The 27397-nt window shown below is 39.0% G+C and overlaps 4 protein-coding genes across 5 annotated transcripts in view; 3 read left to right on the plus strand and 1 right to left on the minus strand.

Annotated features, from left to right (window-relative positions):
• The first annotated feature begins 1644 nt into the window (after nucleotides 1-1644).
• LOC144633970 (SUN domain-containing protein 2-like) lies at nucleotides 1645-14146 on the plus strand. The gene is made up of 13 exons (XM_078492905.1): nucleotides 1645-1809; nucleotides 2493-2738; nucleotides 4186-4215; nucleotides 4931-4995; nucleotides 5474-5566; nucleotides 7067-7160; nucleotides 8182-8225; nucleotides 8734-8836; nucleotides 9827-9942; nucleotides 11484-11546; nucleotides 11642-11752; nucleotides 12279-12371; nucleotides 13117-14146. Exons 1-13 carry the CDS (start codon nucleotides 1752-1754, stop codon nucleotides 13237-13239), a joined length of 1239 nt encoding a protein of 412 aa, XP_078349031.1. The 5' UTR covers nucleotides 1645-1751; the 3' UTR covers nucleotides 13240-14146.
• Nucleotides 14147-16398: 2252 nt separating this feature from the next.
• Nucleotides 16399-17763, plus strand: LOC144633150 (melatonin receptor type 1B-B-like). Its single transcript, XM_078491953.1, has one exon. The coding sequence runs from the start codon at nucleotides 16447-16449 to the stop codon at nucleotides 17503-17505; it is 1059 nt and encodes a 352-aa protein (XP_078348079.1). The 5' UTR covers nucleotides 16399-16446; the 3' UTR covers nucleotides 17506-17763.
• A 3750-nt stretch (nucleotides 17764-21513) lies between these two features.
• LOC144633980 (uncharacterized) lies at nucleotides 21514-23896 on the plus strand. The gene has a single exon (XM_078492915.1). It carries the CDS (start codon nucleotides 22228-22230, stop codon nucleotides 23092-23094), a length of 867 nt encoding a protein of 288 aa, XP_078349041.1. The 5' UTR covers nucleotides 21514-22227; the 3' UTR covers nucleotides 23095-23896.
• Nucleotides 23897-24762: 866 nt separating this feature from the next.
• LOC144633958 (cholesterol transporter ABCA5-like) overlaps nucleotides 24763-27397 on the minus strand; it is a 42489-nt gene continuing 39854 nt past the window's right edge. For both annotated transcript variants that reach the window (XM_078492889.1, XM_078492888.1), the window contains exon 28: nucleotides 24763-26446. In XM_078492889.1, the coding sequence (XP_078349015.1) occupies nucleotides 26345-26446 (102 nt within the window). In that variant the 3' untranslated portion in view covers nucleotides 24763-26344. The remainder of the gene's footprint in view (nucleotides 26447-27397) is intronic.

Genomic DNA, 27397 nt, shown 5'->3' on the forward strand with positions numbered 1-27397 from the left:
TATGAAAAAGGAGATAGCAATTTACATGCGGCACAAGAAAAAACGTGCAGCTACTAAGGAATTATTAAGACCTCGTGGACTGACCGGAAAAAGTCGAGTGCCGGACAAAAAAAGTACCGCATACATGCATTATTTTATCTTTTTTTTTAAGATTTTTCCCAAGAACCGTCTTTAAAGTACTGAATAACAGAATAAGAGTAAAGCATTGACTGAAATCATTTGATATTCATGAAAAAAATTAAAGGAAAAGAAATATTAAAAAAATATTCCGAAAATCATTCTAACGAATAATATTTTAATATTATTCGTTAGCAAGCAACCCTACGCACCTTTCGTTGCGAAACCTACAAAGCAGCAATTTCCAACCTGGAAGAAAATGAACAATAAAGTTAAGTCAAATATAATGGTTTTTATTGTGTATGTGTAGACGGTGTTTGGGTGGGCGTCGTTACATCTTCAGTCGCGCCTCGTACGCCCCCGATGATTGCTAATTACTTACTTACTTAGCTTTTAGATTTCACGCCCACTGAGGGGGCTCACGATCGCTCATGATGCTTCTATTTTAGAACACGGGGGAGGATAAATCATGTCGCAAGACACCCCCGTAATCTATCTTTAACTCGCAATCTACTCTGATATAAAATTCGCTTTCTAATAAATTCACTGCAAGAAAAATTGCCAGATAAAAATTTTTGGGGGGCTGCTTTTTGCGATTTTACACATGTGCATAAAAAAATCAAGAAGCGAAAAATAAAAAAAAATAAAAAATTAATAAGTCAAAAAAAGCCTACGAGTTTTAAATTTATTCACTCACTAATGAATGCATTTTCGAGTCATCTTTCATTGAATTTGTCCTCTTACTGTTAAGCGTTCAACGAAAATAAAGACAACTATTACAGTTTAAAAGAAATCCTTCTGAAAGTGAACAAAACGGAGTTTCCGATCGACAAATCGATTTATAACAAGTTGCCCACGAAAAGAAATATGTGGGCTACTGTAGTTTTCAGAGCTCGCTTTGACTTGACTTTCTGAATAGGGTAAATCAGGTTTTTTGATTACGACTACCACGGGTGAAAATTTTTCGTATATATTTACCCAGTTATAAGACCGGTGAAATGATAAATACTCTGGAAATGTCATACTGACCAGCTTGTTGCCATCGGGGATACGGATACTTCACTCGAAAACGGCGGATGTAGACAAATTTTGGCAAAGAAAATTTCAACATTCATTTCGGTTAAATCGATCAGTTTTCTGTTCCAGTTATCTATCCGAGCTCTCTGTGGATGCATGAATCAACCAATAATATAGATAACAACTTTATTTGTTAGAAAAAGAAATATACATTTAAATAAAATAGAAAAACGTTTTACTAGAAACAAAAACATGTTTTCTTATTGCCAGAAACCAAAAGAATGGGCTTACTTCTAATTTCAATTCTACTATTTTTACTACCATTCCCAAGCTATGATGTCGAATAAACCTCTTTCATCGGGTTAGAATAAATACTTTTGTCGTTTCTCCGCTGAGAAATATTTTGTTCTTATTCGGGTGAGGCGGCAGTTGCAAGCGTGCATACCTGCCCCACCCTTGGGGAAAACTTTGTTACTTTGAAACGAGGCTCGGAATTTCGCGCGTTGAAAACACACGTTTGTTTCAGGACTTTGTGATTTGACCGATTTCGAAATTTTTCTTCGTTTCTACATCGCATTGCTCTCGATTTTGAGAGCAGTTTAAAACGCACACAAACCATGAGCCAACGACGCCGAAAATTGCGGTCAGACAAGGAAGTAAATCTGTCAATACTAGGTAAGAAGTTGATGGTTGTTTTTCAACTGAAGATTTGAATCTTGATGACAGTTAGAAATGAACTTACTTGATGTTTATATCACGTGAATGCGTGTTATTCTTTTATATTTTAAAAGCGAGCTCTATACGAAGCTTCTAAGATACTTTACTTTGCAAAATGTTTTGTGGATTACTTTGCCAAAACGTTACTTTCGCAAATTATTTAGTCAGAAACCAGGGTCAGTTAAGATCTTTGCGACAACTTTTTACTCATGGCCGTTATAACAATTTTCTGACAGATGCATGAAATTATGGGCGCCGAGCGAGCAAGCAGTAATAAATTATTTTTTTCCTGGCTTCATCCGATTTATTTTGGCTTATTTTGTGTGGTATCATTTAAAATAATGTGAGGCTAAATGGATCTTTAGGCAAAAATTGAAGAACTTATACTTGGATTACTGAAGAAAACCGGCAGTACAGTATGTGGTCTTGGTCGTGGGTTTGGTGGTTTTTGTTTTTTTTTTGTTTTTGTATTTTTTTTTTTTTTTTTTTTTTTTTTTTTTTTTTTTTAAAAAAAAAAAAAAAAAAAAAAAGTATTACTTTTTAGCTAAAAATGTGACAAGTTTTAGGCTTTACATACAAGGTTGCAGTAAGCTTATACTAAAGACTTTTATTAATTCATCGTTGCTGTTTTCAATTTGTAGAGGATACTCCCAGAAGAACGAAGAAAGAAGGAAGAAGTAATAGTATTTTGACAAGTACACCTGACAAAAGGGAATCGTCAGAATTGGAGAGGCGGTTAAGTTTTTCTCGTGCAGTGAAACAAGACAACCGACAACTACAAGACGATGACGAAATGGAAAATGCCGAGCAATCGATTCTTTCTAAAAGTCTTATTATAAATAATAACAATACTTCGAGGTTTGACGATAAACCTGAACATTTATATGGTAAGGAAGAATCTCTCGATAAAAGGCTGCAATTTTATTTCTGTAGTTTTGTCGGCAAATTCCTTGCATGATTTTTTTGGGGGAGGGGGTGGGTTGGGGTTGTGGGAGAACAATTTGGTAATGGTCACTCCTGGTGCCCAGTTTACTCATGGTCTACCGCTTGGTCATACCTGGTATATTATATATGCTGGACTGACTCACTAAAGATAACAACGAAGACAATAGATTAATTTTACTTGTTCTAGAAAGCCTAATAATGTCTTGCCAATCATTGAGACACAGTCTTGTACCTGGGTGGGGTCTCTCTTACACCTCCCTTCCTCTTCTGTCCTGACTCCCAGGCTTTAATTTAAACTTGATCAATAACTACATTTAACAAATGAACAAAAATCTTGTCGTTTTCTCCCACTTCCTATCTTGTTTTCTTCCCTTTACATTCCTATCACCTCTAGACTTTCCACCCAGGGGGGAGGGGACGTACTCAGATATGTTTTTGGTGGGTATGTGCTGCCCAGGTCTCCAAAGTAGCACCAGTCTCAGCGTAATAATTTTTGTTCAAAAAGTGATCAGATTCCTTGTTATGTATTTATTGACAATAAGATGAAAAAATTGACATTTGAGACAAACTGATGAGGGCATTGCACTTACAGCACAATTAACCAAAGATCTGTCTCTGATTATTTTCTATTTTATTTTATAAAAGACACTGTTCAGAGAAGAATGTGAATTTTGAACATACTCAAGTTGACAGATGTTCAATGAGAAGAGATAGACTTAGCTTCCCCCCTCCCCCCTCAGGTGGGGGTGGGGTGGGCACTCCAAACATTTTTATATGGTAAGGGTTAACCCCGAGATCCAGCCCCTTACCTTTTATATACCATTTTGACAGAAAAGGTACCCCTTTCATATACAGGGTATTCATTAAGAATTGTTATAGCAGGAGAATAGTGTAAAGTAACCGGAGAATCATTTTTAAAGGTTCCCGCATCTTAATAAGAAAATACAGTGTAAGTATAGAGGACTTTGAAATTTCAGTAGCCGGAGAATTCTACGTAGTAAAAGGAGAATTCTCCGATCTCCGATGCCTAATGAACACCCTGCATATATACCTTTTATTGAAAAAGAAGTGCCCCTTTTATATACCTACACAAAATGACTTCCTAAAACAGGAAGCCTTTTGGTCAGTTTTAAATAATACAGCAATTAGATACCTGTGTTCAGAATATTTTTATTAAAGGCCCTTTTAAATACCTGAATGACAGACTTCCTACTCTTTCATATACCTATAACTTGTAAAATCCTTGCAATTTTAAATCCTTGAAACCTGAAAAAGGCACCCCTTTCGGGCAGAGCCTCCCCGTATAGGCCATTATAGGGTCTCAGCCTCCTCTCCCTTGGGTCTTAAGCTGTCTATATTCTAATAAATAAATTATATTCTATTTTTCAGGTTTAGACAATCCTGCTGACATTTCTTCTGGTAAGTAAGCTTGTAGTTGACATGGATGGCTTTATCCTTTTTAAGGGCTCTAGATTAAGTTTGTTATAAATGTCGGATCACAGAATCATGAATGGACACACATAAGGAGACAACCGTAAGAGGGTCTGATCATCAGATCTAAAGGATTTTTTGTCTGAAGTTAGTAATTCTGGTACATGTAACTGTATGCTTTGGATCATAAGTTTATCAACCTAGATTTGGGGTTTCATATTTACAAGAGTTAATTTTTAGCTTATTATTAATATTTTTTTCTTTTTGGGGGGATGGGGGGAAGGAGGAGGGTAAAACAGTTGAAAAATTGATAATTTTAATTAATTTCTTTATTGAACTATATTGCTTCCAAGTCCAACCATGTTTTCTTTTTATTGGCTTCTCATATTGGTGGGGAATAAATAGGTGGGCCCAGAGAGGAATTAACTTTTTATTCCTGGTTCACACCCCTTTCTGAGTGTTTCCTGTCGGATTGCACTATAGAGTTCCCACGCCCACTCCCAGGTTGTCGTTTTCCAGCCCCCCCCCCCCCCCATATTGGAGAAATTAGCAGCAATAGCAACACTCTACTAGATTTATACAATACAGCTAGAAACTGTAGTTTTAGTCCAAGCTCTTAAATGGACAGAATTTTTGACTTAAATTTTGATTTTTTTATTTAGATACATTGAACATGATCTCCATTGTATTGATGTATTTACAGATAAACCAGAAGTTGACCAAAAAAACAAAACTGATGAGAATGGCCAGACTAAACCTGTCAATAAGGTACATTAAAACAGTTTTGGTATAGAGATATTGACCTATAGGTTAATATTAAAAATAAATGTTAGCTTACATCTTTGATTTGGACATTCAATGTTATGTCGAAACAAGGTATCAGCTGACCAATATCACAAGACCATATTACAGGCTCAGGTGTATAGCTCATCAATCACATGTTTTTTTTAAGTCGACTGCTGACCAGGTATTGGTTTTTCCATTGGATCAGGGACTCAAGTCCTATTTTTTCCTGTCTATGATCAGTAAACTCAGATTTAAATAAAGGGCAAAGTAAATAACTGGGGAGCTCCGCTAATTTAGGCTTGGCTAAATCTATTTAATGATAGGGAGCAATTCACATGATGTCGATGAAAGATCTAGCGTGGTGTAGAGAACCTGGTGACTTACAAATTAGTTCAGTGAGTAACTAAGTATATAATTATTGTTACTAAATTCTAATTCTTCAATCTTCTTTTACATGCAGTTCTTTTACAAATATTCCACGATTCTCCTTGCTTGTCTTTTCTGTTTACTGGTCGTCTTGATGGGAATTTATAACAACCCACATAACCAGAAGGTAAGAGCTGTCTGTAGTTATAAGGTAGCCTCCTGCTCAGATCAGTCCTTTGGGCTCACCAGGCAACCTTAGCTGAACAGCCACTTCCATTTGCCAGCCATAAGCCAATCAAAGCTCCATTTTCTTATTTTGGAACATTAGGGCTTTAACCCTGCGTCATTTTTAACGAGCAGTAGGAATGCATAAAGTGCCCAAAAGCCATATAATTATGTAGGACCTCAAGTTAAATTATGTACCTGGCCAATTGAGGAGGGGGATCGCCACCACAGTGACACCCCACAATGTTTTAGGTGCATTGGGAAATTGTACTGGTACCCACTTAGCCCTGACTTCTTAATCTACTGCCAAAAAATGCCGAAACATTAAAATTTGAAAAGAAACAAAAGTATAGTCCTCATATTGACTGACCAAGAACGATAATTTATGCATATGCCCCACAAAGGCATGCAGGTTAAGTTCTAAACTAGTTTAAAATGCCAAAGATTTTTCATGATCAGTCAAATGTTTCATTCTCAGATGGGTGTGGCTTAGTGGAACTTGAAGCATATTAAGACTTGGAATCAAATTATAAATTTTTGGGCTAGCTTCCTTGTGGTACTGAAAAATCTAATCTTCAAATATCATGTATTGAGTACTTGCCCCTTGTCATGCACAATCAGAAGATGGGAGTGGACAATGATAGCCAACTTCTAAATCCTAGTAGAATCTTACTAGGTAATTGTAATAATTTGTCTCAATCATGGGGGTCCTATTTTCTCAAAAACCTTGATTTCCTCCTCAGGGAACTGCACTTACTTAATATTGAATCTCGACATTAAAAAAAAAAGAAACTAACTTGACAACCCTAGATAGGTTGCAAAGCAAATACAGCTTAACTTCAGAATACCCTGCCGCAATTGAGCACGGTGGCCTAATGGTTAGCATGCTGGACTCCGGAACGGTCCGGGCTCAAGCCCTGGCCAGGGTCATTGTGTTCTTTTAAATCAAAACTCAAAACTTATCTTTTTAAAAAAACTTATTACTCTTAGCGATTTTTTCTTTTTATTACTTTTAATGTACATTTTTAATTTTTATGATTTATTCAGCTAATTTTAACGAATTTTTATAGATTTGTAAAGCGCCTAGAGCAGACCTGGATAGGCGCTATAAAAATGTTTCATTATTATTATTATTATTATTATTATTATTATTGTGTCTTTGGGCAAGACACTTTACTCTCATAGTTCCTCTCTCCACCCAGGTGTATAAATGGGTATGGGCAAACTAATGCTGGGGGTAACCCTACGATGGACCAGCATCCTATCCTGGGGGGGGGGGGGGTAGAAATACTCCTAGTCGCTTCATGCTACAGATACCGTGAAAAGCTCCGGCCCGATGGGCCACTAGGCTCGAATGCAGACTTAACCTACCTACCTTTATATTACCTTTATCATTATGTCAATAATAATTATTGCCATTTGTTAATTGATTTTTAATTATGGTGTAAACTTCAATGAACAGCAACAACACGAAGAAGATGAAGCAGTGTTCAGAAACGTCATAATAAAACGGCTTAGTAAAGTGGAACAAATGCTGTCAAACCAGGGCATAAAGTGTAAGTAAAAGCAGCACTTTATAATTATACACTGTTGTATGTACCAATTTGAGGAGAATAATCATTTGGCTGAGATAGTTTTACTGAAATAAAATGATTTAATGAGGCTTGAAAGAGTGTCTGACATGATGAAAGATTGAAAACTTATATACAGACAACTTTAAATATCTATACGAGCCTATCTTAGGATATCCTTTTAAGGGTGATTATTATGTCATAGAAGTCACCATGGCATCAGTACAACTCTCTGAAAAGAGCCCCAAAAACCGCGTTTTCACAATTTAATATCTCTAAAACTTATTCGTTGATCTATTATTTTTCCTCCCGTTTGAGAAAACAACGATAGTTATCTTTTATTTTGACGATATGACAAAATTCTCTACAAAAAGAGGCTCTTAAACTTTTGTAATAGAAAACAAATACCGACTAGTGATTGTATGAAAAACATCAAAATAGGTTACAACAAAAGCTGAACTTTTGGGGGTTTTACAGTGTCAATTGGCTAGACTAACAATTGTTAAACAACCCAAGAGCTACTTCCTTTCTTGAGTAAGAACTAAGTCTTCATCAAATGTTGATGATAATATAATAATATGAGAAAAAAGGGAACTTTCAGATTGGAGTACGAGATTGAGTACAAGTACGACTTTTCAAACTTGTTGCTTTAATGTGCTTTCGATTGTCAAATTTTACACTAATCTCGCACCGATATTCTCCTATTCAAATTGTCAGCAACAGAGAGGGTGAGGGCTCTGGGAACGTACCTGGACTGAAATTCGAAAGTCGTACTCATACTCGATCTCGTACTTGAACTCCGATAAGAAGGTACCAAATAATTTGTCCGGGGTGTCTGCTAAAAAGTGAGGCTACACAAGCTAAGAATAACAGATGTGAGTCAGCACAGGGTCGACATAGCGAGAAACTTACCATAATTGTATATTAGTAGTGGTTTGACCTGAGATCTATTTTCCTGTAAGCTGCAGACATACCATGTACTAAAACCTTACTGTTATTTTGACAGCGAATCAAGATCATACATTCCAGAAGGTTTTCCTACGAGATCAGGTGTGTAGAGCTAATTTTTTTGTTGGTTTATATCATTGGCCAGTGCCATAGGTGTAGAGCAGTTTTTTGATGGCTTTGATTTTGTCTCTGAGCATTGTAATAAGTTGTAAATCTCGTTCCCAGATTAACACCTGCCTGAACATGCTTTAACCAATGAAGTTGGTTTTGACCAATCAGTTGTCATCTAATCTCTTATTATTTTCCCGTGCGCACCGTCCGGTCTGATTCTGCCGACTGCCTCGTTCCCAGACACCTCTTTCTTTTGCGAGGAAAGTGAGCGCGCATGGGAGGAAGGGAAGGCGAAAAGGAAGAGGAAGCTCGTGCTCCGCGCTCGTTACCAGTTACCAGCTCAGCGCTCGCCATTGTTCGCAGCAAAACTCCGAAGCCCCTGGGGGACAGGGTCTGAATTGAACTCAAGTTTTAGTTCTGTGAAATGTGTTTTCTGTACAACCAAGATTTCGAATAGACGTGCAAGTCAGAAGTAACTGTGATTTTTATTTGTTCCCAGTCAACACACGACGTACAACAGTTTGAAGAATTAATTGAACAAGCATTTCGGCGCTGGGATGCAGACAAGATCGGCCTCCCTGATTATGCTTTGCAATCGACAGGTTAGCATAGTTTGAATGTTAAAATATGTTAATTAAAATACTCTTATCATTCCCTTTTTCTCTAAAGGACATTATAGCAGCCGGGATAGCGCAGTGGTGAGAGCGCTCACTTCCCACCAATGTGGCCCGGGTTTGATTCCCGGACCCGGCATCATATGTGGGTTGAGTTTTTTGTTGGTTCTCCTCCTGGCTCCGAGGGTTTTTCTCTGGGTTCTCCGGTTTTCCTTTCCTCCACAAAAACCAACACTTCTAAATTTCCAATCCAATTTGGAATCCGAGGGCAACAGTTTTGTCAGTCGCAAGACTGTTATTATGTGCAACTCTCGTTAAACAAAGTCTATCGATGTAATCAAAGTTGATTTATAGTAGCCGCGGTGGCCTAATGGTAAGGGCGTTGTACTTACAGCCATCTTAGAGTAGAAACCTGAACATTGCCGGAAAATTGATACGCTTTCAGCGCCATTAAATTTTAAGGCGTAGCACTGGATTCCTGTAAGCAGTCCGTTTTATCCTTTACATAATTAGTTTTTTGAGCAAGAAGTGAAGACATCAGCGTTGAAACCTGGAGGCCACAAGAGAAAGGTAGGGACTGCGAGTAATCGGTTTAAATTACCCGCAGTCTGAGTTCCCGCAGGCCACGGTGACTCGATCGAGTGGCTCTGGGGACGAGTGAAGAGTATGACGTAACCGCGAGAAGCAATCCTACTAACTTAAGGCGCGTTCCATTAGTCAGACCTGGCCGGTCGGACTGGTATATTCGAGAACAGACTTCTGTTGTTAGTCAGATTTGTCCTGTCAAATTAGTCAATGCATAAATATCATACACTGTTACGTTGCGGTGGAATTGTTGGAAAATCTCGTGGAAAAGGCCCATTTCACATTCGAAACCACCGGACCGGCCGGCCAGTTCTGACTAATGGAAAGCGCCCTATGTTGCGAGACGTTTCTGTGGATTTTAGTGTGTTTTACGTGTTTGGAATTACTTTGCAGGCGGTCAGATACACAGTTCGTACCACTCTGCTACATTTGCCAACGGAGCACCTCAAGTGTTGGTATTTGGTATCCCGCTGTGGTATGATGTCAAACCTCCAAGCGTGATTATTCAGGTTAGTTTGGAAAAATGGTTGTTGGTAAAACGCGTAACGGCGTTACGGAACTTTTTTGTTTGGTTTGCCTGAGTAGTACTGCGGTGACATAAGGCAGTTTCGGTTAGCCTGAAGAGCACTACCCTTAACCTCAAAAGCGCTCCGGTTAGCTTGAATACCACTTACTCGATAACGGTTGGTAAAATCCGCGTTCGAGACTCAGGGTTCAAAATAGCAGCCGGCTGTCGGTGGTAGCCGGAACTTTGACGACACTTGCCGGCTACTACTGAAGAAATAGAATATTATGCCTTGATCGGCCAACTGAAATCAAAGTTGCTGGAATGTTGAAGTAAACATTTCATATCAGACAATAAAGCAGCTACAGGGCTAGAGAGTGCGACTCACTGCGTTTTAATGCGACCAAAATTTCATCTTTGGCGACTAAAACTTTTGGTTTTACGGTTTTACATGTTCAACTTCATTTCTGTGTTAAGAAGAATAACGGGCTGCTCCACCTTCTCAGGTATTTTGTCCCTCCAGAAAAGTATATTGGAAGATCTTATTTACTTCTCAAACACTCAAAATAAGAAAAGAAGTCACATTGCTCCAATCCATTCTTTTGAAATGCCGTAAAACATTCCATCACTTCCGAAAGCTTGCAAAGGGCTGACTGTGTTTGAAATCGCCCCAGATTACATTGCAAACCTCTGGGTACGTCCTATAGGTACGTCATGTATGCAAATGGATTGTGTCCCTTAAAAATGCATGGCTCTTTTAACAGCCGGGAAAAAAAATGAGCCTTGACAAAAAAGCCGACAAATTCAGGCTAAAAACAAAATTTTATTTTGAACCCTGAGACTAGTGGCCCTTCAGACCGAAGCTTACCACAGTTTCCCGTAAGGGGTGTCGAATGGTAAATGCGAGACTTTGCGAGACGGCGAGACTGGTATCTTTTCTGCGAGCCCGAGACCTAGCCTTGCAAAAGAAATCGAGACTCCGAGAAGACCTTAAAGAAAAATTCGAGATAACGACACTCCTGAAATTTGCCTACTCTCTCCTGGATGGGATGCTAGTCCATCGCCGCAGGGTTACCCCCAGTATTAAATTCGCCAGTATCCATTTATACACCTGGGTGGAGAGAGGCGCTATGAGAGTAAAGTGTCTTGCCCAAGAAAACAACACCATGGTGGTTAGGTCTAAATAATTGTGAAGGTTACACGATGTACAGTCAGCTCTCTCTAAGACAGAGACGGTCGGGGCCGGCTCAAGCTATAGTAAAATGACTGAAAAAAACGGCAGGGACAGGACCAACACTAGGTGTCAGTCTTGTAGAAGTGTACGCTAAGAGAGAGTTGACTGTATACTTCGAACAATTTAAAACGCCTATTTTCGTTACGCGATACGTTTTTTACTTGTGTACTGAAACCTTGATGTCGGCTAAAACGGCATTTTGTTTGTTGTCGCCTGGTTGACAATACGTTAATTTCGTACCGTGTAAATCAGCCTTTAGATTTACCAAGATCTTTGATATTAAATTTTCTTGAATTTTTTTTTCTCATTAGCCTGGAAATAACCCTGGAGAATGTTGGGCTTTTCAAGGAAGTTCTGGCTTTGTCGTGATCAAGGTTGAATTAACTTGAATTTTTATTATTATTATCATGATTTACACTGATAGCTCTTAATGTCTACCAAATCTGACGGTTAATGTTTTCACTGCCAGCTCTCCCAGATGATCAAACCTTCATCATTTACGTTGGAGCATATGGCCGCATCTCTGTCGCAGTTTGGAGACAACAGTATTCCGAGCGCCCCTAAAGAGTTCTCTGTCTGGGTGAGTCAGTCGCTTTTAAAAAAATTAATTTTGTTAATTGGCGTAAAATATTCTATGACCCTGTTGGAGACGCAGAGTGCTAGAAATAAAAGCAAGTGAGTAGCTTAAATTTTGGGGGCTGAACGCATTAAAGGGCTATTGGTATCACTGAAATCGAATCGTCTTCACTTGAGAAAAGTCAAAACAACCCTCACTCTATGCAGTTTTTACATCTTTCGTTGGTATGTGCCATGCGCAGTCTGAAACAGGGAGGGAGGAAGGGGATAGGCAGGAGGGCGAAACCGGGAGAAAATGAGTAAAATTTCGCAACATTTCGTAATATTTTACAATAGAAATGGAACAAAGAGGAGGAAACCACTACGGAAAGGGCCGAAAAGGTACGGGAAGTGAGAGTACGGGAGGCGGAAGGTTCAGATCCCCTGTTTCCCCTCTTCCTCCCTTCCCCTGACTTACTAGACAGTTCTTGGGCTATTTTCACAAATAAAATGCCACATTGGCTAAGGTGAACACGTGTATCTCTCGACAGGGCTGGAGTGATGCTCATGGTAATGAGAAAACACTGCTTGGCGAGTACGTTTACGATCACAAAGGACACGCTCTTCAGAGTTTCCCAGTTCAGGTGAGAAAAAAAGAAATGAGAAAAACAAGAGAACCAAATTTTATGTTGCTTAGCGACTTTTAGCTGTTACTTACGATCACAAAGGACACGCTCTTCAGAGTTTCCCAGTTCAGGTGAGAAAAAAAGAAATGAGAAAAACAAGAGAATCAAATTTTATGTTGCTTAGCGACTTTTAGCTGTTACTTAGCAACAATTCTGTGAAATTCGTGCACTTATGTGGCTAAAGGTTGGTTTTCACTAATGACACTTCACAGAGTCGGAGTCGTAATCGGGGTCGTAAGAGTACTTACAACCTAGTGAAAATCAAAAATCGAAGTCGTAAGCAGTAATAAGCTCGACGGAATCGGAGAAAAAGAATCAGAACATTTTCGTTTTCTACCGATTCTGCTTATGACTTCGTCGCTTATCATCCTGTGAAAACTACATTGACGGTGTCGCAAGCAGAAGCGGAAGAACAAACCAATCACAAAGCCCTCCGAGTGCTTCCTTTCTGCTTGCGACTCCGACAATTTAGTTTTTACTATATCATGGTAATACTTTAGTAGTCTCCTTCGCAGCCATTCCATTGGGATGTCACGCAACCGCCCCACCCCCCCTCACCCCGCGCGTCCCCAAAGAAGGGGAGCGTTGCGTGACATCCCAAATACCGGCTGCGAAGGAGCCTAGGAAATACTTGGTCGTGTCAGCTCATATATAATGACGTCAGTAACCTACGTTGACGGCATTTCTTGTTTTTCGTTTTCAGGCCACTACAGTCCCAGAGTTTCGATTCATTGAGCTGAAAGTGAATTCCAACTATGGGAACCCGTCGTACACTTGCCTATACAGATTTCGAGTCCATGGCACGCCACACAGAAACGATAACTAATCGACATGACTGTTAAATTGTGTTATTTTATAACTGCTGCATTATATGTGTAAATATTGTTTAACTTATAAAAGGAACTATGTTACTACATGTAACATCGTCTTAAAAAACAGCGACACACAATATTACCCTCAAGCCATATTGTTAATAGAAGGAAATGGTTAGAGAGCCCGGCAAAGCTCTTTGTTGTGTGTTTTTGTCGCTATTTTGGGAGTCGACCCGGTGCAAAACCTGATAAAACACAATAGGTTTTTAAGTGTGTTTATGCCACTAACAATAGAAACATTGCAGCTACGTAATTCATGCATAGAGTCTGAGCGCAAAACAAAAGATGGACAGGGTCGTGGACCTTCCAACCCAAATTTTGGCCTCTTTGTTTGCTCCTTTGATGTTTGCCGGGCTTCCTAACCGTTTCCCTCTATAACTATGCTCAAACCAAGGGAAACTCAGTTCAAAATAATAGTCAGTTGCTAAGATGATAAAAGACAAAAGAGGTAATATTAAATAAAAAATAAACGAGTTTGGTTAAGTTTGAGGAAGATTGAGATTGATGCGCCATCTTTGTTTTAACTCCTTCAAGCCAGTCAGTTGAGTTTTGTAAAAAGTAAAATTTTCATTAGTTTATGTAGACGACATTCTCAAATACCTGTTCAAGTTTGGAGGGTCAAGAAACCAAAATAAAACCAAAACTACTAGTCTTGTTTCCGAAGGTAAACATTAAAATTTTATGAGGAAACGCTCCGTCTTCATTTATTTCGCGTATATCGACCAAAGGATCACTTAGTTTGATCAAGTTTTTAAAGTTTTTTTTTTCAAAGTTTCCAAACCGTGGCTTTATATGAGGCGTTATTATAAGGGTCCTGTAGATCGGTATACGAATACGGGATTGAGGAGAGTATTATATTTTAAACCTTGTGCTTGTGCTTTTGATTATCACATTTCACACCAATCTCATACCGATAGTCGCCTTTTTATCCGGTCAGCAACATGGAGGAGTTATGGCTCTGGGAACGAAACTGAAGTCGTACTCTAGCCTGCGTGGCCGGCGTTCAAAGGGGAAGGAGAAGGGGAGTTTGCGCGAGGTGCAAGGAGAGAGCGCGAAGCGCGATCGGAGAAGGGGTGATCGCGCTTCGCGCTTTCTCCTTACACCTTGCACTTCATGCTCGAACTCGCCTTCTCCTTCCCTTTTGAACGCCGGCCACGCAGGCTAGTCGTACTCTTACTCAATCTCGTACTCGTACCTCTAGACTCTCGCGACTTCGTCACTCACACGGCCGCTTTGCGACCTAAAAGGCTCGCTTATTTACTGTGAAAACTCGTGAGGTCGACTTGTGGCAAGTCTATCGTACCTCTTATCAGTGCTATCTTTAAGTCCTTAATTATCGCTCGTCATGAAACGCTCCTCTCGAAGCTTCCTTTCAGATATGATAATTGTCTTCAGTCTTCTTGCGTTAGCCATTTTTCAATGAAAACGTACTGTTAGGTCCTCTTTCAGGACTGGGACTAGCTTAGAACGAGTTTTGTTGACTTCGGTTGTGATGTCAAGTGGTCACGTGAACAAATTTAGCATTTCTCGCCTTATAAGCAGGCGTACAAGCGGCAAAACACGTATTTTCGTCCCCTGCAGAGCTATTCAAGACATTCAAGTCTATTGACCGGCAAGGTCTCGACACGATAGACATGACTAAAGACTCAGATAACTCTAGGTACAACAAATGCAATAATTTGGAAATTTTAATGAGGCAGTTTCGTATTGTTATTCAGCCAAAACGTCTTCTTAAAATCAAAATATTTACAGAGAAATCATGCTTTTCTCTTATTAATTGCAAATTGGTTTGCTCCACTGCATCTGCTAAATAACAACAAATTTAACCCCCGCCGATAAAACAGACACCAGGGATCCCACTTTAAACGACCTAAGAAATAAGACTCCAAGCGGCGCCTCGCTTATTACCTTTATAATTAATTTATAAAAAGTTTGGGCTTTCGAAAGATAAACGATACTGTCGATTGCATCTACCTGTGAACGCACGCGCTGAAAACATGTTTTCAAATGATGTCAAACGTCAGCGTTTCAGGTGTCAAACTTTGAAGTTTAGCAGTTCGTAACGGCAACTTTCGCGCCGAAAATTCAACACATTCCGGCTTCGAAATGGCGGAAAGATTAGATATAGAAACTTCTTCTGAGAAACTGATGCTGATCTGTGTCGATATGCATACACAGGTTCACTTGAATCATTTCTAGTGTAAAGTTTCGCCCGTACTCAGTGCTTATGGTGAGTATTTTGAGTGCAAAAGTTCGCGTTTCGGTCGGCTAAACTTCACAGTTTGACACCTGAAACGCTGACGTTTGACGTCATTTGAAAACATGTTTTCAGCGCGTGCGTTCACAGGTAGATGCAATCGACAGTAAGATAATTATTTTCTTATTCGACACCGTTAATTATAGTCCAGTATTCGCGTGTAAGGCACCTGTTGTGAAGTATAACAGTCGGTCGCTTTCGACTGACTTTAATTAGAGCGGCATCAAAGATCATGATATGGCTTTCTCCGCGAGCAGCCAAAATAAACCACATCCTGCACTATGATTGGCTATCAGGCAATGAATCTTGCAAATTGATTGGCTGTTCAGGCAAGAGGCCCAGCTCGCTCGCGCAAGTTAACCTTTTCAGCCGGCGTTTTCTGTTTTTTTTTTTTTTTAAATAAAATTCTTATTGACCAGGATTATTTGCCCTATATAAATTTAATTTTTGTTTTCGTGACAAAACGTAGAGGTTTTTACGATGAAGTGGAATTGAAAATATAATCGAAACTTTTAGATGATAGCGCGAATGCACCATACATACATAAAACTTTATTTATCCTCGAATTTGATATAGCTAAGACAAGCTAGTTTCTTCGAGAAACAAGTGAAATATATATTAAAAGTTTTTACAAGCAAAATGTATAAACATACAAGAAAATCTAAGATCTGCCAACTACTTCGTTCAGTTGAAAGCAGCTGGAATTATTCAACAAATGTGCGTTATTTAATGTGTTTTGGTTTAATTTAGAGTGGTCAGTTCAATTTTTAAATAATTTATTTCTCAAATTATAATACAGGAATATTAACCCAGCCAAAGAGAAAAAAAAACACTTTATAAAACCTTAGGTCCGGAATCGTTCGTGTTCTTCCAAGACTTCCCAGCAAGCAACGTTGTAAGGTACATGATGAATTCTACACCTACCACGATCGAAGTATTCTCTCAGCAGTTAAAAAACCGAACAACCGCAGTAAGAATCGTGGAATCATCATGTATGCTGTTGATTAACCTCGGCTCGTTTACCGGCAATCTTCTACTTGGAATTGCGGTCATCAAAAACCCGACTCTGCGCAAAAATGTTCCCAACATGTACATCGTAATGTTAGCCTTTTCAGACTTCCTGTTGTCTTTGCTAGGAATTCCATTCTCGGTTGCTTCTCTCATCGTCGGAAAGTGGCCGTTTAATAACTTTGTTTGCCAGTTCCAAGGATTCTGGATTCTCTTCATGTGCGCTGCTTCGTTACAAATCTTAGCTGTTACCGCTGTGAACAGATATTTTCGGGTGGTCCGTTCACGTGCGCTTTATCAGAAAATTTTTAACAGCAAGACAACAAAAACAGCCATCGCGATCGTGTGTATCATGGCTTTCTTTGCACCTCTTCCCTACTTTTTTGCCGGACACGCGTTTTCTTTTCATCCTGCGAAGGCTTTTTGCGCGCACAATGCCGTGAGTCTACACAAAGGTTACGGAGCGTATTTGGTTCTCTTTTATGTGGCTATTCCACTGATAACCATCATCACTTGCTATACAAGAGTGTTTGTCGCAGTACGCAGACACAATCTAAACTTTCGATTTCGAATGCGCACCAGAAGCCAGTCGAAGCAATCGACTGACAGTCGTTTATCAGTGGAAGAGGTCAACATTACATACACACTTCTGGTTGTCGTAACCGGTTTTATGGCTTGCTGGACGCCTGTTGTAGTAATCGATATGATCGATTTTATAAACGCCAACTGGAAACTCAAGCGACAAGTTTATCTGAGTTACACCTGTTTTGCATTTGCTAGCGCTTCGCTTAACCCCGTCATATATGGCATCATGAATCGTTCCTTCCGTGCAGAGTACGCGCGGATCTTGGCGCCCTTTAAATTCTGGTCTTCCCAAAGCGATTTTAAAGTTGACAGCGAAGGAGCGAGAGTCAAAAGTGACAACAGCGCAGAGAATCGAACGAGCAAACTTTAATTTGAGTTATACTTTAGTACAGCTGGTGTGTTATTTGACATTGACGAAAGGAAAACCTGTGAAATGCAGAGTTATTTACAACGATAGCGATCCAAGAGTTGGAGAAGTAACCGAGCTGACGCTTATTCCCCACAATACAAAAGCATTGAACTCAGCTGATTAACACATTGACACCTGAAACGCCCTAAACTGCCCGAGGCGAGCGTGGGCCTTTGTTCCACTTCTGACGTCATCAACTTTAACCTAAAAAGACATCACTTACGCTCAAGTTCTCTTGTAAGAAGGAAGAGATAGCTCCATTGAGTTAATTGAGCTCGAAGTACGTAAGAAAAAAAAGCTTCGAAAAAAATTCTTGAAGAAAATTTTCCCTCTTCTACCCTTGGCTACTCCATGGCAAGAACTTCCCGTCTCATTGGCACTTTTTCAGCAATTCCTGAATTGAAAGAAAGCCCAGTGGAAGGTCGACGGATGCAGCAAAAAGATCAGAAAAGGAACAAAATAATTGACATAAAAACCGAAGGTCGAAAGAGGTGTGATGCTTTTCTCTCCAGAAACTCAAAATTTTGATTTGTGCGCATGCCTAAGCAAAAATGTCAAAAAGGCGATGCCAGTGGAAAGCATGTTGCAAATGCCGTTTTGAGCGGTTTAGAACTGTAAAGGAAATCCATTTGCAACACATGGCATATAAGCAAAATAAATAGAATGCCACGTCCATTGAACTGTCATATAAACTCTAAAATTTAGAGTTCTTTGCGACTCATGTTATCGCATATCATGTAACATATGTAAATAGTTTGTATGGATTCAAATTTCGATCGAAAAATATCTCCCATTCTTCCTTCAAGAAGCTGCAATGAATTAGAACTTTACCTCGTCAGGGATCGTTTTCTCGTCTTTCTTACAAGCGCTTTTGTAAGCTATTTGAAAAAGCTGCCTATTTAAGTATAACATCAAACACGAGCGACATCCAAACATCGCGATATCCAAAGACCGACAAGAGAGTTGAAAATACGACGCGCAGCGGAGTATTTTTGACGAAATTTACAGGGGCGGATCCAGGAATTTTTGATTGGCAGGGTAGCAAAAAACTGAGAAAATTATTTTATTTCTGAAAATGCCTGGAATTTAGTTTGCTGACAAGATGCAACCCGCGTTTCATTAAAAAAAAATCAACCAGTTAAATAGTGATATATGATCCTGTCGATGCAAGAATTTCAGTGTCAAACAAGTATTAAAAAACAGGTCTGATGGGAGGGGGGTGCTGACCCCCCCCCGGACTCTCCCCCTGGGTCCGCCACTGATTCGAGCCGTTTGGATAGCCTATGAAACATTGTCTCGAGAGTTTGATATATCTTCTCAATCGAAACAAAAACTACGAAGTAAACGGAGAAATAAAATCGTAAAAATCTATGCTTATTAAGACCGGGTATCCAAACCTCTTTCACGGTTATGATTTTCTTTGTTTTAACTGGATGAATTAATGAGTTTGAGAACAGTCAGTCACAAACTAAGATGGGAGACAACCTTAGTTTGTGTCTTACCGTTAAAACGAAAATCTCCTAAGTAACTTACAAAAGGGCTCATAAAGGACACTAAGGTACGGCTTTTAAAGGAACACTGTCACCAGTTTCACTTCAAAAACTGAAGAGCCTAAAGACATATGGAAACTACGAATAGTGGTCCAATTTTGTTAAATATCACCATGCAAGTGTACTGAAGCGATAAACAAGTGATATTATTGTGATGCCATCAGGAACTTTAGATCTCAACTTGAAAAAGTCAGGCTGATTTTTTCAAGTTTTGTCCTTGTTACTGGGCTGGGAAAACACCTAAAAACTATTTTGGTTCCCTTCTGACTTCAACAACAATTTACCTTATATATCCATTTTGATGCACTAGGTGCATTTCAAGTGCGAGAAGATCTATATGCCAATTTTAGTACTTTTTACCAAAAAGCATTAAAATCCCCGTGATAGTGTCCCTTTAACTTCGAATTTCACATCGGTTCCACACGAACTCTACTCATACCACAGGACACCCATACAAGCGGTGCGACTGTTTTTATCCTCGAAATATAAAGAAATGTATGAGAATATATCGAAAGCGTCTTAACATCATAACAATACTGCTAGTAATTTCTACATGTAGGCTCATATATATGGAATAGCAAATTTGAGCGATTTGAAGGATTTTGCGTTGAATGTAACTAAACGTTATCCCAGGACCTCGAGACGGAGACGAAGAATGTAAACGTATTTTGACTAACCGCGCCCCTTTTATGGTATGATGAATAAACAAAACAAGCGTTATTGTGTTATGTTATTGCTGCTCCTGGAATTTAGGGGTAATTTGACAAGGGATTTTTTGGGGGTTATTTTTGGTCAGGGATTTTTTTGGGTAATGTCGGAAGACTTAGGGATTTTTGGGTCCTGGGTTTTGCCTCCATTCGATCATCCCCGTCATTTACAAGACGGAGTACCCCCCTGGGAACGTTATAAGAGGAAAACGCTTTAAGAATATTGGTCGACAGCTATTATATATTGGCGACTCATAGCATATTTAATTTATAAGCACGTTTAGTGAATGCCAGCTTCATTAAGTGTCAACATTAAGCTATTTTCAACCATGGTATACAAAGCATGATAAATTGGAAGCAGGAATCCATTAAACTGTCATCGTTAACTCTGAAATTGATAGATGTGGAAGCCAGCTCTTTGCTACTGGTAATGGAATATAAATGCAGCATACATTAAACTTACATCTTTAACCACTGAAATTGTGAGTTGTGAAGTGCATCTCTATGGCATATGTCATGCAGTTTCAAAAGCCCTTGGCATATTTTTATTAAAAAAGATCCGCAGTGTATTATTTGGTAAAAGTCACTTTAGAATGACGTCTACAAGAAAAAACTTTTTAACCTGACAGCGTTAATTGTTGCGAACTTGCTTCTGTTTTTTTTTTCATATCGAGAACTGCATTTCATAAGACATTTCTTGCCTAGTCGCAAACGATTAGCAATATTTAACAATTAGACTACGAGCCCGAGTTTTCTATGAGGGAATAGTCAACGAGGCGCAGCCAAGTTGACTATCGCTCATAGAAAACGAGGGCGATTGTCTAATTGTTTTAGTAGAAACTCTAAAGAATTGCAGTCCAAAACAAACAATATTGTGCACTTTGAAGACAAAATCAAGGAAATTTACCGCTGAAAGAGCGTCGCGCGCGCGCGACTGTTTTTTTATCGGCGAATAGAAAACAGTGGGAGAACCAATCACATTCGCGGATTAACAAATAGATTCCATTTTGCCGTGCGTCTGTTCAGTTATAGATCACAGATGACGTCAAAATGTGGTAAGAACGAAAAAAAAGCCCACAAGCCGCTAGGCGAGTGGGTCACTGTTGGGTGTAAAATTTCAGGCTCATGTATTTTTTTGGGTTCGCAATATGAAGCTCCGTCGGACCCCCCCGTCATGTATACTGCAAGTACCCCCACCCCCCCCCCCCCCTGGGGCAAATACCCTAACAGCTCCAGTAAGGAGGTGATGGGGTGCTTACCATTTGCCAAAATAGACCGAATAGACCGGTTCCGGAAACGACCGTTGAATGTTCTTCCAAAATCAGCAAAAAAAGAGACGACGCTAACCATTTCTAATCCAGTTTCCGGCTTTTTTCCATGATAGGTGGTTGAAACCGGTGGGTTTGCTGATTTTGAGATATTCAACGGTCAACCCAACCAATTCTTCCAAACAAATGGTAGGTCGAGATGTCACGATATTTTAAGTCATTTTTCTGATTACATCCAAATTGAAGAATACCTCAAAATAATAGTTTTTTAATGTAGAAAAACAACAGAGGAGTAGTAAAAATGCGAAAATTTCCATAGATGATTTCGAATAACGAAAATAATAGACAGATTACGAACGATAAACTTGAAAAAAACTTGCCAGTTTTTTCAAGATGTTTTGTTTGTGACGTACCTCCTTTAAGCTGTAACGGAGTTTATCTTTCGACTCTCAAAATGGTTGATGAAAACCGAATTAAAAGCTTCAGCGATTTGTCACTGTGAATATATAGTGAACACAAATGTTTACGATAAAGAGACTTGATTATTAAATTCCCTTAATCTTAACGCCACGCTCGGCTTAACGAACAGTCGTTAATAAACAAAATTAATCAATTTCACTATCAAAGGGATTAGAACCGACATTGAAGAAAGTAATTAACTCTTTGAAGAAAGGTAAAATAAAGCAATTAAGTTGCGTTCGGAAACATTCTTTAAGAAATAAACATAGTTTTAACGGTTCTTGTGTTGCGATGAGATTAAATAGAATTAAACAAAACAACTCATTTGTATGCAATAATAACAATACAGATTATAGGTAAGGTGCGAAACGAATTAGCGTAATTAATTTAGCTCTATTAAAGGCTGGGCTTTGTGGAAATTCACGCAAGAAAGAGGAAACACAAAAAACTCCGTCACTTTTGTTCACTTTTAGTATATAAGGCACTCCCCCACGACGCCTGACAACGTGTTTTGCTAGAAACGAGATATTGGCGCGTAACAAAACAATATCATTACTTATAGACTTCGAGGGGAGTGAAATATAAGCACTCGACAGGTTTATTTGAACAAGGATCTATTAATGACAACCTTGTATATACATGAATTGTAGGCAAGTTCCAGACGTCAGTACAGACGGTTAAAAGTTAGTTTGATCAATCATGGCGTCGGTACCTCGAGAAAGCTTGCAAGTGGAGCCGGCTGTGAAGGCGAAAGGAGCGAACAGAGATTTGAATCAGAAAAACAACCGCGCTTTACACAATTGGTCGAAAGTGAGAAGCGTTTTGGACAGGGAAAAAGAGCAATGGGCGAAAGGAGTGCAAGATGATCGAAATAAGTTGTTGAGGCATCGTGAAAAGCTACGAAACACGTCGTTATCTTTAACGAGATCTGATTCTTTGCATTCTGAAGAAGGATCCGCTCTACAGCTTAAACCTCGTTTGTCTTTGAAAGATGTCTACGATGCGCTCCTGAAGTCCTCTCGAGAACAACAAGATGACAACGGCTCGGACGTTAAAAGCGTTAAATCAGAGCCAGCACAAATGATGTCCTCGACAGTCAGCTCCGAACAGAAGCGAGTCGGAAGAAAACCAATAACATTCTCTTTACAAGGATTACAGAAGGCCAACAGTAACCTGCAAAGCAAATTGCAGGCTATTGAGAAAGCCCAACAGCGTGGCCTCGCGGTCGATGATGAAAATCACAACACCACCACACGGCCGCACTCAGGGCCGCCTCCGAGTCACTTTGATTTAAACGACGAGGAACGAGGTTTAGGACCGACCCTAAAGCTACCTCCGACTCATCTACCGCCTATAACGAAAGGCGTGTCGTTTAAGCCTCAAGCGCGGAGTTTTAACAAGGATGAAGCCTACAAGACGCGTGTGAAAGGACGCGAATATTCATTAGATGATATACGCCACTGTCGCTACTTGAGGAAGCGAGGACGAACACGATCTGAACCGATTGAAACAGCGAAGAAATTTCCTCATCACCATCATCGAAGCGGGAGTTCATCTAAGCCTTGAGTACACAAACAAAACGCAAATCTATGCGTTAGTTTGCGAGGGAATAAACTGTACAAAGATAGAAGACATCGAGAATAACTTGTTTGAAATTGTAGCAATAGAACAAAAGTACTTATGTCAAGCAGGAAACTGTTCATTTGCATTTTAGGTTGTGCACTTCAGTTGTGCGGTTTCATTTCGACATTATCGAAGCCACGCTTTCAAACTTTACATCAAGAAATAACAAGCGATAATCGCAACAAATAATATTCCGCGGAAAGATGCATTCAAAATGACTCGTATAAAATAGACAAAAGGGAGGAAGACGAAAACAAAGCTGTTGAATATTAGACAGGAAAAAATCATGAAACATCTATGACGCACAGTAATAACGACATGAAAACTGCATAACACGAACGATAAACTTTATTTTAGTTGAACGATTTCACAGCTTAAACACAGATCTGGTAGAACCGAGGGAAAGCCAGTACAGTGCCAGAAATGACGAATCAACTACCTAGTGATAACGAGAAACTATAGCACAAAGAGGAATATTAATTAAACAGTCCTATAAATAGATTCTGAACAACCGAAGTGCGATCAATATAATTACGTATAGAGACACGAAGAAGATAAAATTAAAATATACCTTAACAAAGATGTCGGTGAACACCAACTTTATAGAGAAGTTCAATTCATGCACAAGTCAACAGACGTGAGATATTTTTCGGTATGCATTACGCAAGAAGACTGTGCCATGTATTGAAGACAAAAACACTCAAACAAAGCGTGTGTTTTTATGAATAAAATGCGTGTAAAATAACTTTCGAAATCTTTATCGACCGCTTTCGAAAAGGCAATATACAGCTTTAGAAATGTCACCGAGAAAATTCTCGATATTGAAACCCTGTCAGTTGTTATGGATATTATCTACCGGCTCAAAAGAACATAGCATATGGCGTGGACACTGTAATAGTTAGGGGCTAATTGCGCGGTTGCTGTCGACAAACACAAATACTATTTAAATTTCAATCAAAACAATGCAGTATTTGCATAAAAACATTTGGTCTGGCCACGCGATATAAAGTTCACGGTCACGATATAGCATTAGACACGTGATACAGAAGACCAATCAGAATACAGAGATGTTTTCAGCACACGAAAGTTGAACAGCGAAATGGTTTTGTTGCGTTGAAAAAGTCAACGTTTCCGATGTGCAACTGACCTCGCAAATCGGAGGAAACTTCAAAATAATCGTTTACAAAGATAGCAAAATACCATGAAAAGAGTCTTGGCTTTTTTTAGTCATTTAATCCCTTAGGAATATCCCTTAGGGGTTTTTAATAGTGTTAGTTCGCATTATTAGCTTTTTTTGAATCAATCAGTTCCATCTTAGCGTTCAGCGTTTTTTACGAGCGCAGATTTCTGCAGATTTTTTCTCTCTACTGCTACATTCGCGGCCACAGCGCCAGAACAATTTTAAACCTCAACTTTGATTCATCTTCTTTTCACTGTATTGAGAGTTTATTATTGCCGTGTCTGGTCGCGAAAGATACGTTATGACAGTTACAAAGAGTAATAAACCGAAAAGGAACAAGCTATTAAAAGACGGATTTGCTTTTCCTTGATTTGCTCTAGTTTACTATGGTAGGCAACGTCGTCACCAAAATTTACACCTTTCACATCGTGTTAGATAACATTTATTTTATTTTATTCTTAAATGTTAAGCAAACTGATACACACTACACACTAATTACAGCAACAAACAAAATACGTTAAAATACATATAATATTCGACTGCGTACAGGCCAGCCTGCAATGCACGTCTTTATAAATCAAAATTTAAGCATAGTTTTTCTCTCGGGATATACTTAAGACAACTTCTACATCATTAGGATAAAGTATCAAACGTTTATATGCCTTCTGTATGATTTAAGGGAAATGGAGCCTTAAAAATCGATTGCATTTAGCAGTCTCCATTCAATGCCGACGCCTGCTCTCTTTGACAAATTACAACTTTTTTTGTTATATATTATAATGTACTGTAAGACTTCTAATAATATATGTCTTCACGGGATTTAGCCTCTTGGCCAAAATCCAGCCGAGCAAGAATTAAAGGGGAAAATGGGTGGGACTTTATAAAATTGGATGATCTAAAAAGAAAAAAAAAAAACACTAAATAGACATCCCAAGCAAGAGAGCTCTTCGGGTTGGGGCCATCTATGTTGGTCTTCATCATTCAATTATTAAATAAAACTAATTTAAATCTTATTAAATCCTTATTTTCTCTATCTCTTTTACCTCCTTCATTTTGAGAATCACAACAAAATTCCAAACATTTCAGTAGTGTAGCGGCTCTCGCAAGCTTGTAATTCTACTGGTGCTCTAGTGTAGCAGTTGCTATTTTGTTGTTTTTATTTATTTATTTGTTTGTTTGTTTGGGGGGGGGGGGGGGGGCTTGGGGCATTGTTCCCGTTGCTTCTACTGTTCTCTCGTTGGGCAGGTGTTTTTTTGCGGAGACTTTACGAGAGCTGCCACCCGACCCAACATTGCATGGAGCCTCCCACTAAAAGGTTTATTATGGTATTTTTTTTGAATGCATGAAATCTCAAATAGAGGATGAGAAAGTACTGCTAAAACGTAAAAACCCATCCAGGTATAATACCCCTTAATAAAAACATATCAAAGAGCATAAAATGCTTTTTGTACGTATAATTTGTTACAGCGCAATACCTAGTATAACTAGCTAAATATGAAAAGCAATTTCCGTATTGACTATAATGAATATAATCCTAATGGGTTCATAATATTTTTCGAATACTGTTCAATCAAATCAAACTTTTACGGTTGAGTTTCTCCGAAATCCAGGTACACGTATCTTCTTTGCTCGAAAGAGTTATAGTTCAATGGTTATCGCTATTTACTTTTTAAAAGTTTTTTTTTACCTTAATTATCGTTAGTTACCATTATACTTGTAAATACGTTTAATAGATAATTTTTTATGCCATTTTATAGCTTAGTGTTTTATTTCCTCTTCTCAGAGTGAGTTAATTTATTATAAGTTGTAATTTGGAGGGCCACAAGCTTGTTAACTCTGCCAGTTAGCACCACCCTCAGAAAGAAAAAAAGACTTAACTTGCTTACTTAGATCTCGAAATCGTGCTAAACCAAAGGGCAGTGTTGCTTCAAAGGGTAACACTGTTATAGTTACTTTCACAAGATATCAAGTACATGCACAGAATTATTTTCAAATAAAATTGCAATATTCTGACTAGACTGGCACGTGATCGCCGCCATTTTCCATGACGTCATCTGGGTTGTCTTTAGCTCCGGTTCGATCGTCATCTTGTTCGCGTGCGAACTCCAGAAAAACCTGAGGAAGTTGTTTTAAAAGTTGATGAAATCCCGAATTTAACATACCGCTTCTTTAATGATTAAGCCCCCTTCCCCTTTAATGATTAAGAACCCTAATAGAGAGGTGGGGTTAAAATACATTTTTAACCCTGAAAAGCGGGGAGGGGGGAGGTTAATACGAGAAATACTATAAATTACCTCATACTAGCCTGCGAACAGGCTCCCGAGTGGGGTTTCCGCGAGCGAAGCGAGTGGAGTTACGCGAGCGAATTTCCTAACCTCATACAGTCAACTCTTTCTAAGACGGACACCTTCGGGACCGGCTCCAACTGTCCGTCTTAGAGAGGTGTCCGTCTTATAGGGAGTAAGGTCACAGTAAAATGATTGAAAAAGGCAGGAACGGGACCAACACCAGGTGTCTGTCTTATGGAGGTGTCCGTCTTATAGAGGTGTCCGTTAAAAGAGAGTTGACTGTACAGCTTTAGCAGCAAAGTCATAAACAATGGTATGCACAAAATTCTCGATGATTAATAGCACACCCCTCGTCCAAAAAGAATTTTATCCAGCGAGTTTACTTTTCATAGATCAGTGACAGACGTTTCATCACTTTTTTCTTCTTGGGAGAATTTGGGTTTGGATCACTTACATGGTTAGATTCTTGATTCTCCTAGACTGTCTACATAAAATTGTTTTAATATGGTAAGGAGAAAACAATGAATGAATCAAAGTTGGAGTCTAAAGCCTTAACTATCACTGAATGGACGAGACATATTTTACTGTTTTCCAAAAAGAAACGTTTTTCTCACGATTTTAAGGTGTCTCGATTTCTAACTAAGCTTGAACTAAACTTTTAGTAGAAAAATTAAATGGGGTCGCTGCTGGTGGAAAGGCAACAAAACGACACCTACACGAAGCAAGTTAAATGGCAATGTTCAAGATTTCTTATTATGCTTTCAAATAATAAAGAAAG

The sequence above is a fragment of the Oculina patagonica genome, chromosome 12 (genome assembly GCF_052425735.1).
Source record: "Oculina patagonica isolate OP01 chromosome 12, crgOcupat, whole genome shotgun sequence".
Classification (NCBI taxonomy): Eukaryota; Metazoa; Cnidaria; class Anthozoa; order Scleractinia; family Oculinidae; genus Oculina; species Oculina patagonica.